The 11422-nt window shown below is 35.0% G+C and overlaps 1 protein-coding gene across 1 annotated transcript; it reads right to left on the bottom strand.

Annotated features, from left to right (window-relative positions):
- Positions 1–2730: 2730 nt before the first annotated feature.
- LOC106335818 lies at positions 2731–6605 on the bottom strand. Its single transcript, XM_013774436.1, has 11 exons — positions 6418–6605; positions 5946–6254; positions 5795–5872; positions 5227–5729; positions 4549–5142; positions 4309–4463; positions 4037–4227; positions 3820–3953; positions 3403–3734; positions 3199–3302; positions 2731–3062 (listed from the first exon to the last, which is right to left on the bottom strand). Exons 2-11 carry the CDS (start codon positions 6229–6231, stop codon positions 2992–2994), a joined length of 2448 nt encoding a protein of 815 aa, XP_013629890.1. The 5' UTR covers positions 6232–6254; positions 6418–6605; the 3' UTR covers positions 2731–2991.
- Between the last annotated feature and the right edge of the window lie 4817 nt (positions 6606–11422).

Below are 11422 nucleotides of genomic sequence, written 5' to 3'. Positions count from 1 at the left end.
TCCATATTCTTGTGGATTCGCCACATCTCCTATGGATACCTAGCGTGAACTACTGCCACACATACTTTCCTTAGACTCTATATGCTTTCCCCACCCATGCTTAACCGTAACCTTATTCTTTCATACTTTCACTTATCCCTTCCCATTCTCATTCGCTTTCCTTTTCATTTAGACTTGTACTTGGACTCATTCACTAGACGCCACCCGTTATCGGTGCCACACACAATACACATTGCACTCAAGTTCTACTTCAATAACATTAACAATCATTACTCATCTATCATCTTAGCATTCATTTCTCTCTAGCATCCTAGCTTTAATCACAAACCACTCATGGGACTACATATCCAAACATACAAGCATAAATTACTAATCAATCATCGCTACCACAACTCCATTTCAGTTTACTAAGTCCCATTTAACAATATGAGGGTTCTTATGCATCGTGTTCCATTCATCTAACATCCTAGCAATAATCATGATCTATCATCCTAGCTTTCAAACATGGTCTAATCAACCCTAACTCCAACATAAAGGAGTATACAGTACATGAGAACAAGATGGGTTCAAGACACTCCACCTTAGCCTAGATCTGGATCCGGATCTGGAAACAAGAGGCAAGGGAGAGGAGATTGAGATCCGGTCACCACCACCACCACACGGCGCTGGCGAGGAGAGAGAGAGCGTGCGACGGCGAGGAGAGAGAGAGCGACGGCGAGGAGAGAGAGAGAGAAGAGAGAGAGAGACGGCGCAAGAGAGAAAGGGAGAGCTCGACGGCTAGGGTTTCTGGTCTCCGGGAATTCTCTGCAGAGCTTCGCTTTAGTTTCTGTATGAGGCAAAAGGGAGGCTGCATCTCTTTTTATAGGAAAGGGGAAGGGAACCCTAGGTTTTTGTCAAATGGACCGTAGAGAAGATCATTTTTTTATGAAAAATTTTGGGCCAGGAACCAGGCCGTTACACCCATGATAATGAACTAGTTGATGTAACTAAAGCCTTTCACTGCCATGGCATGTTGCTATGCACCCACCCCAAGTCAAACCGTCTTGTGGTTTGGAACCCGTTTTCAGGGAAAACCAGATGGATCCAACCGCAGAAGCATTACAATAGTGCCTATGCTATGGGATACGACAAGAACGAACTGTGCCATAACTACAAAATCTTGAGGCTCCCGTGTTACTACGACCACGGGAAACTGGGATCATGGAAGAAACTTGATGCAAATCTCGAAGGCGACTTAAGATTTGAAATCTATGAGTTTGGCTCTAACTCATGGAGGAGTGTTGATGTCATTACAACACAAGCCTACTTACAACCTGGTGGCGTGTCTTTAAAGGGAGATACTTACTGGGTTTTATCTAATCATAAAGGGTTTGACTACTCACTACTCAGTTTTGATTTTTCAGAAGAAAGACTGCAACGTCTGTGTGTTCCTACCTCTCATGATGAACAGGGGCCGGCTTAGATAGGGGGGCGAGCGGTGCGACCGCTCCGGGCCCAATCCGTTGTCCCCCTATTTCTTAATAGATAAGGGTCCGATTTTAAAAAAAAAATACATGTATTTTTATATTAAAAATAAGAAAAGGGGTCCAATTTTTTAATATGAAAGTACTTTTTTTATTTCCATAGATTTATTTTAAAAAATACTTCTGGTATTTTGAAAGAAAACATATATCTATCAGATTTTTTTTTTTAAAAACAAAAGTTTGGAAATTAATTTTTTTTTTTTTGCCCCAGGGCCCATGACACCATTGAGCCGGCCCTGATGATGAACCATTTAATTCTTATACTATGGCTCTCTCGGTTGTTAGAGAAGAACATCTTTTGTTGTTATATCAGAGTAACGAGACACTGATGGTGAATATATGGATAACCGAGGAGATTGATCCCACATTTGTGTCGTGGTGCATGTTCTTAAAAGTGAATTTAAAAACTCATGTCCATTTTATTTCGAATCCCACGAGTTTCTTTATCATTGACATGGAGAAGAAAGTTGTTTTGTGTTGTCATGGATACAGAGATATTAGTCATCGCTTCTGCATGTTACGGTTGGTTCCTAGTGGCGTATCACGTTGGTATTTGCCAACTCGCCCCTGGCGTGTTCCAACATTGTTCGGTTATGTTCCTGAAGAGTTAACATAGTAATTTCCTTTGCCATGTCCTTCAATCGATGGATGATAATGTTGTCATTTTTTTTTTAAATGTTTCCATGATATTAAAGGTTTATTGATTAATTCTTTGTTTCATGAAAAGTGACATTTTTCGCATAAATTAAAAAAAAATTGAAATTTATTTATGTTCATATTAATTACATATTTTATTTTAACCAATAGTATTTGAGATAAATAATTTTTTTTTACAAGATCAATGCATTTATAATTAATACTCTCTCCGTTTCACAAAAATAGATTTTCTAATAATTTCATACTTATTAATAAAGCACATTAAATCACTATAAAAAAATATATTATTTTCTGTAATTTTCAAGTTTCAATAACTTTTAACCAATAATAATTCAACAAAATCAATTAATTTTATTGAAGTTTACAAAATTTTTATAGAAAACATAAAACATCTATCTTTTGAAACAATTTTTTTTCTAAAACACTATTTTAGTGAAAACGAGAGAGTACTAAATTAAAATAAATATAAGTTACATTGAAATCTAAAATTTCTATTTTTATATAACAAAACGTGTCAAAACACTCTTTGTGAAACAGGAGTATATAGTAATTAACAAATATATAATTCGATAACAAGGTTGTCTCTATGCAAGTTTTAACACAACCAAAACAAAAGAAGACCAAAGAAACGCAAACACATGTTCAAACATAAATAGGATCCAGAGCGGTTTTACAACATATTCTTTCAAACCTTGAAACCAAAAGTCAATAGCCTATTGAGGTGAAGATGGACCTGTGAAACAAAGACTGCTCAGTGTTTGGCGACTCTTTTTGGCTCTAATAAAGGAAAAAAAAATGGTTTTGGGTGAGGCTAGAAGATCCCAGAGGAAATGCTTGACGTAGCGTTTATCTTCAGTGACTGCTCTGGAATGTACCTACGACCTGTCACACACACAAGCCCATTTGGTGTTTCAGTCATTAAGCAAAAGGGAGCCTTGTTCATATGGATGTTTGCATAGAAAGGGAGACAGTGTTTATAATCGTTGGTGATAAACTAGACAGTTTCTTTTTGTTTTACCTTTCTCTTTGACGTGGATTTGGAGAGTATCAAGAGTGATTATGCCGTCAGTCAAAGGAAGTAACTCTAGCTTGATCGTTGCTGTAGATTTCGAAGGAACACACCTGATGCATTTAGAAAGTAAAAACAGGTCATCAACTTATAAATGGTAAAACATTACCAGCAGAAAAAAATTTGATTATCATATTGTTACTATTTGTTTACCCCAAGGGAACTCGACTTTGTAGCCAGAGATGTGTACATCCCAAGCCGCTCTTTGGAACAACATCTGAAGAAGGATTCATTTCATCATTTGTGTTTTCTGTCCTTGTCTCCAGTGGAATTGAGGGCAACGACTGCACTTTACGCGTTGTTGTGTTGCGTTTTTCGGTTTGTACCCTCTCTGTGAACTCGGAGAATCCAAGGAATGGGCTTATAGGGGAGGTAGGCGTGGAATTTAAGGACACCACAGACGGTGGTGATGTGAAGGATGCTGGAGCGAGAACCGTTAAAGACAGATCTTCAGATGTCAAATTAGATGCCTGAAGTGTTAAAATCTGAAACCAGTAGACAAAAAAAGTATGAGATACAAAAAAAATAACAAAAGACCTGAAGATAGCCACAGAGAGAGAGCAGAATGACCTGAACAGGTAGCTGGGAGGCTCTCCCATGAGGGCCACAAGGCTCTCCTGACATTTCAGACGCAACAGAGATCATCAGGTCCCTCGAAACTCTTGGTCTCCACTTTGTCCGTTGTTTGAAAAACAGCCTTGATTCTGAACCCAACAACAACAAAAAGATCTGAAGAGAAGAAAGACACAAACATGGCTAAAAACCACAGCAACAAGGATCTATCTACCTGTGTAGTTGCAGCGACATGACACCATCACCGCATAATGATCACCGCTTAAACCACTCCCTAGTCTTTCAAAATTTACAGATGGAAGAGACAAACTCGATGACTTGAGTTCTTTCCTCGCAGCAGAAGGCTTCAGATTACTACCAACAGAAAAAGCAGGTTTCACAATGAATGAATGCTCCTCCCCTTTCCTGAAAACGTTTGAAGAAAACTTAAGAAGTAGGTAAGTGAACTCTATAATGTTCCTGAAAAGAGCATTCAAACAAACAAACCTGAGAGTTAGATTTGGTAAACTGTGCTCGTTACCAGCTTCAATACAAGCAATTGGTACTGAAGAAGGAGAAGCACTCTTCCCTGCCTCTTCAAAAACAATCGTTATGGCGTCTATGTATATAACAATATCTGGAGTGTGTGTAGGAGCAACATTCTGCCAATCAAGAAAGACAAATTTAAAGATGAATCCCATAAATCAACTGACCACAGTTAACACAAAGCTGCAGAGACACACACACCTTTATTTGAACGCAGAGAAGATCATCTGTATTACAATCAGCTGCAAAAGAATTGATATCAATAGGTTGAATGATTTCAAGTTTCCTCCTCCATCTTCTCCCAGGAATGCAGATGCCTTCAAGTCCACAACGAACAGAGAATCTATCCCTCTCCAACGGGACACCCCGGAATGATAAGAGCTCTTCAGTCCCAGACTTCCTTAATGTCTGACCTGAGTAACTATCCCAGTCTTCAAGATCAAACGATGGTTTGGAGCTTTGGGTTTTCACGGGTCCAGTAACCTGTGCAGTGTTCGGCGCCGGCAGAGCAGACATGGAGTAGCTTCTAAAATGGCCGAATGAGAAGAGCTGAGATCCTGAGCCGGAAGAGAGTGATGTCTTGTGTGCATTACTGCTGCTAATACCTCCTGGAGTAGAGCTTACAGGAGGTGGCAAAGACCGTGGTTGCTGAGAGATAGTGTTGTCCAACGGTATCAACCACTTCAAAAGGTTCCCATATGAGTCAGTATCTTTATCGTCCTGATGCTTCTCAAACTGAAGTATCTCAATGATGGGCTCTTTGGGACAGTCAACGATATAAACTTGTAAAGAGACCTGCACCCTTCCAAACAAAGGTCTTGTGTGAGAATCAGTAAGTTGATCAAAAACAACAGCTTATTAAGAGTTACAATCACATACCACTATGTCTCCATTGGGTAAGGCAATGCATTTAGCCTTACTTCTAGCTACACCTCCAGCAACGTTAGGATCGAACTCTCCTCTATCTATAAAAGCACTAACACAAGGGCTCTTTTTGTCTAACTCTCTATCTCCCACCAGAGAGCTTTTCTTGGACCAAAGCGGCACGCCGGACTCTGCGATCCTAACGAAGAAATGAGACTTCTGAAACTTTGAAAGCAAGTCTTCTGTTCTTCTCTGATGATCTTCCATCCTCAAGATCGATTCGCCATCAGATACATCCTTTTGCGAATCCGAACTCTCTTTCCCAGGACTGTCACCGTTCTGAGATGCAAACTGAGCATCAGGGCTTGTTTCTCCGTCGCCAGGCGGTGTACTCGTCCCGTTGTCAGAGAGCTTTCTCTGCACAGTTCTGCTCATCACCTCAGCAACTTTGAAAGGAGTGATGATCTCTGCATCTCCTTTGCTTTCAGATAAGCACGCAAGGATCTGAATCTGCTCCCCTATAAGTAGAAACAAATGTGTTTCAAAATGATGAAACGATGTGAGAAACAGTGCGTCTACCTACCAGGAAACACAAATGAGCGATCCAGGGAACGTAACGACTCAATATCTACCGACTCAGACCAGTTATCCGGAATCTCCTCTGTAATAAAAAAGAGATAACCAACACATTAGATTAAGTAGAGAAGAAGAAGGTTCAAAGTGAGATGTCATACTATATGGAATAGAGATCCATCCTTCATACTCAGACACATCTGAGAACCTCTCCATCCCAAAGCCACCAGTGTTTGCATTTGCCTCTCCGTTACCATGGTCGTCTCTAGATCCATCACCCAAATGATCCTCATCCACTGATGGATACTGTGGGAAAGGCTCTTCGGATATGAGCCCTTCCAAAGTGGATTCGGGCTTGGTTGCTTCGGGAGGAGGAGTTGCTGGTGGTGGCTCGCTCACCGGAGGGCGGTGAGTAGCGGAGGAAGCAGATCGGAGCAAGAAATTCATCACTCAGAATCCAAAGAAGAAAACTGCAATCAAACAAAAGAGCCAAGTGTTAAAAGTCAATTTCTCTATAAAGTTTACAGATTTATCGCCAAAGATCGCAACTTTATCTCGCTATCTTTACAGAAGAAGAAAGAATCACTTGATTCGATCTAATCGAATAGCTTAGAGGATCCAGATCGCACTTACCTGACTCGAAAATGGAAGAGCTTCAGCAAATGAAAATGGACGATTGTGATTATTGGAGCGAGTGTCCACAATTGGATCTTTGGGTTTGCCCGAAGAGATGGATCTTCTTCGTGGAGCGTCTGATACAGAGAGATATTAGACGTGGAGAGCTAAACAACTCTGCAATATACATACAACTATTCCTTAAACTTCATCATCATGATCAAAACAGAAAGAAAAAATACATTTTATTTCACTTCCAAGAAAAAAACAAATTCACAAGTGTTTTATTTTTGTGAAAATTTTACAAACGAAGGACTTAATAATAACTTAATGTCATGGTGATGAAAATGGACTGCAAATGTGGTAATAGATTATTGATATAGTAATTACACGAACATCTTAGTCATTGGGTTCCCTGAGCAAAACATTTTTGTGTTGATTAGCTTCAATATTACTTGAGGAATAAGTTACTCATAAAGTAACTTGGATAACTAATACTGGATTAGGATTAAGGAGTTTTCTAAATTATTATGTATTAGGATAGAGAAGGATTTCTAGTGCCTATATAAATAGTTCATCATGTGTGATGAAACAACAAGTAAGAATACAATAACTTGTTTAGTTTTTGAGATAAGTTTTCTGAACATAATAAAAAGAAGGATTCTTTTATAAAGCTGTTGCATCCAAAACTACATTGAGATCAAACACATTCAACGTTTTGGTCACTTTATTTGGTATCAGAGCTACAAGCAAAGAAATTGATTCACCGAAGAGATGAGTGATACGAAACCAGCGTTGGCGTATCATCATATTGTTTAGACAAGAATTCTTTAAGAAGCTGTCTGACACAATTGTCTGAGTGCATAAGACCTCTTCCATCGGGAGGTTTTAGTTTAGGATTCTTTAAAAAAAACTAAAAAAAATAAATAAAAAAATACAAAAAAAAGAGAACCGGTGCTAAACACAGCACTTTAAGGGCATCTGCAATGGTGTTACTCTTAATTGAGTCCTTAGTAATATAAAACTAATTTTTTTTTTGAATAGTTAAGGATCCTCATACTTTTGTTATGTCTAATGGTGTACTTCAATTTGAAGTCCTTAGGAATAAAAAAATAATTTATTTTTTAAAAAGTGAAAATTTTATTTTTATTTATTCCATGATTAAATAAAAAGATACAATATTTATTATTTTTCAATCACCAAATTTGTTCCAAATATTTTCAATTAAATCATTTTTCAATCGTAGATGTAAACGCTTATCGTGAACATCTTCCAGAATGCCGAGCATATTAGCGATATTTGTAGGCCTGTCGGTTTCGACCCGTGAACTTCTGGTGATGTCTCCGTCTTCAAATTCAGATATATCGTACCGAATGTATCCATCTCGTTCATTTTCAACAATCATACTGTGTAGTATGATACATGCTCCCATAATCTTGCCTATCTTTGCTTTTTCCAATGAAAGAGCGGGGTTTTTCACAATCGCAAATCGAGCTTGCAAAACTCCAAAAGCCCGTTCCACATCTTTTCGGGTTGCTTCTTGCATTCTAGCAAATAACTCTGCTTTAGGACCTTCTGGGTGTGAGATCGATTGGATAAATGTTGACAATTTGGGATATATACCATCTGTGAGGTAGTAAGCCAACTTATACATGTGTCCGTTGACCACGTACTCTAACATGGGAGCTTGGCCTTGGAAAATGTCATCAAAAACAGGAGACCGATCGAGGACATTAATATCGTTTAAGGTACCTGGAGGACCAAAAAAAGCGTGTCATATCCAAAGATCTTGTGAAGCCACAACCTCTAAGACAATTGTCGGTTTAGCTGATCCATGTGCGTACTGCCCTTTCCAAGCGGTTGAGCAATTTTTCCACTCCCAATGCATACAGTCAATGCTTCCTACCATCCCAATGCACATATTTTCGACCTTATATAAATAACTAAACATAAAAAAAATCAAAATGCTACTACTGGTCGTGATTAAATAGGTGGGTATGTTATTCATGTATTTTACAACATATGTTCAAGGTATTATGTATATTTTCAATACAAACGAAATCCCTATACCATAAATCATATAGTATATACTTATTTGACTCTCACCATTTTTATGTATTTTCTTGAATCTATGTATTTGTTCAAAAACATATTTCCTAGAGATTTTTATCATATTTTCAGTATAAATCAAACCCTATACCCTAAACCCTATTTCCATAAACTTCTAAATCATATATCCTAAAACTTATTTCATATATTTCTAAACTATAATCTAATTTCATATACAGGTACTTTATATGACAAATCAAATAGTTTATTTAGTTTTATGTATTATTATTAAAACATGACTAGTTAATCAACTTCTTAAAAAGTGTTATCAGATTTTTCCGGGTTTTACAAGGACAAATCAAATCGTTTATTTAGTTTTGTGTATTATTAAAGAATACGAGAAGTTTATTTTTTTTTTTGTTTAAAGTGTTATCTGGTTTTTTATGAGTTTTACCGGAGGGCAACTAGTGTTGGTTCACATGTTAATAAGGATTTTTTTTTATGTTATCCGATTTTTAATTAAAAGGTTTTCATTAAATCTGAATTTTGTGGAAACATATCAGTTGGTAGAACCTTTTATAAAATTCTACATGAAAACATAAATCATTCCAGATTATATACGTCCAGGCTTATCGGATCAATAAAAAGAGTTAAATAATTTGTAAAAGCATAATGCTTTCTTCGCACCATTTAAATGTAGATGCACTATCAGTCCCTAACATCCGGTTTCGGTTCAGGTATTTTGGTTTTTAGTGTTTTGGTTCTAGAAATTTAGGAGCCGTTCATGTATTTACAAAATTTGGTTTGGTTTAATTCAGTTGGGTTATTGAGGTTTGGTTCGGTTGGGTAGAAAAGTTGGAAACCGGCTAATATCCAAAAAAAACCGGTTATCTATGAAATTCATTTTAATTTTGGTTTTGTATATTTCAGTTTGACGTGGTTCAGTTCACGGTTCATATAAATGTGCCTAAACCTATACACTATTTTATATAGAAATTAATTTAAACTAATTTATTTAGTTTTAAAAATAAACCCGTACTTTTAAGCATGGGTCAAAATCTAGTAAAAATATTATAGTTAAATTTAGAGAAGCATATGAAATATAATATACCCAAATGATAACTAAATACATGTAAAAACAACAAAACCGACTAAATATAACATATCTAAAATCATATGTTTAATTAGAGAAATATAACATTATTAATATAAATTATGGCAATTATCTTAAATTGATATTTTTTAAGTTTTTGTCACAAAAATAGACCTCAAAAACTAAAATGACCAAAATAGCATTTTTTTTTTGATTTTTTTTTGTTTTGAGTCATCCTATAATTTAGAATTTATAAAATATTTTAATTATTATAAATATTGAAATGTTCATGATCTTTCAAAAATTTACAGTTACTTATGTATGTAACTTCCTATTGATCATCACTTTATTTTCTAATTTCTTTTAAAATATCCACATATAATTTGATAAATATTATGAAAATACATGCACATTTAAGCGATAAATAAAACTAATTTGATTCGACTTAATTATAATCAAAAATAATTATATGTCAGTCTGAAATATATGTAACTCAATATATTCACAACATGAGTGATTCGACTAATCCAGTTTATAACTAAAATCATAGATATATATATAATTTTATAATAAATATTTATTTATTTTATAAATATAAATTATAGGATGACTCAAAACATATTAATAAATGAAAATAACCAACTGTTACAATTTAGTTTTTTTTGTAAAATTTATATATATACATGAGATTTCAGAATATTATCATTATATTAATTTATGTAATTGGGAATCAGGCACTTTCGTTTATTTATATTTCACTTTAAGCACACTATTTTAAGTTATACATAATCTTAATAAAATACATTTACATATCTAAAAGAACAACCAACCTAAATGAAAATAAGAAAATTAATTAAAACTTTAATATATTTTGAATCTATACTATTAAAAGAGAAGGTTTCTTAAAAAATCTACTTAAAAAGTTATTGGACCTATCCAATAGAAACTTAATATGTCTTATTTTACGCTTACATTAATTTATCAAAATTATCAGTATTATTAATAGGGAACAACCCAACTGCCTATCATCTATATCACCTATATCTTTGCATCTAACATAGCCTTTTACCCATATTACTATTTGGAATGAATTATTATTCACTTCATTAAGTAAGGAAAAAGTCAAAACAAATTAATAATATGCAATGCACATATTTTCAACCTTATATAAATAACTAAACATACAAAAAATCAAAATGCTACTGGTTGTGATTAAATAAGTGGGTATGTTATTCATGTATTTTACAGCATATGTTCAAGGTATTATGTATATTTTCAATACAAACCAAATCCCTATACCATAAACCATATAGTATACACTTATTTGACTCTCACCATTTTTATGTATTTTCTTGAATCTATGTATTTGTTCAAATACATATTTACTAGAGATTTTTATCATATTTTCAGTATAAATCAAACCATATACCCTAAACCATATTTCCATAAACTTCTAAGGGGTTTTTGCAAAAACTAACCCACAACTTGATTTTAACCTCAAACCTATACCCAAACTTGAATCAAATGTAAAACTAACTTAAAAGCCTAGTGAAATTACAGCTCAGCCCCTTGTGACCAAACAAAAAAACAGAAGCCATTTTTACGAATATAGCCCTAGTAAATCGTCTGAGTCGTTGGAAGTCGTCTGGACGACTGAAGTGTAAGTCATCTGGTACTGGTTTATTTTAAAAATAATTTATAAATCTTGTAAAAAAATATTTTGATGCGTGAAAAATAAAAATCAAGTAATTATAAACAGTTTTAAGTGATATAAATTAAGATATGATAAAATTGATTTGTTTTGAAGATAGATGAGTGGAAGTAGTGAATCATGAAATACTTTGGTTTAGGAGTTTGGCAAACATATGTTGTAGTATTGTA

Source organism: Brassica oleracea, chromosome C3 (assembly GCF_000695525.1).
Source record: "Brassica oleracea var. oleracea cultivar TO1000 chromosome C3, BOL, whole genome shotgun sequence".
Lineage (NCBI taxonomy): Eukaryota > Viridiplantae > Streptophyta > Magnoliopsida > Brassicales > Brassicaceae > Brassica > Brassica oleracea.
This window is presented reverse-complemented; position numbering and strand designations above follow the sequence as displayed.

Bases quoted from the DNA above. Each gene is read 5' to 3' on its own strand.
- LOC106335818 (XM_013774436.1), bottom strand. From the start codon at position 6,231: ATGAATTTCTTGCTCCGATCTGCTTCCTCCGCTACTCACCGCCCTCCG. The intron at 4,464-4,548 runs GTGTGTGTGTCT...CTTGATTGGCAG, and splicing joins TTCTCTGCGTTCAAATAAAG to AATGTTGCTCCTACACACAC. The intron at 3,954-4,036 runs GTAGATAGATCC...TGTTGGGTTCAG, and splicing joins ATGTCGCTGCAACTACACAG to AATCAAGGCTGTTTTTCAAA.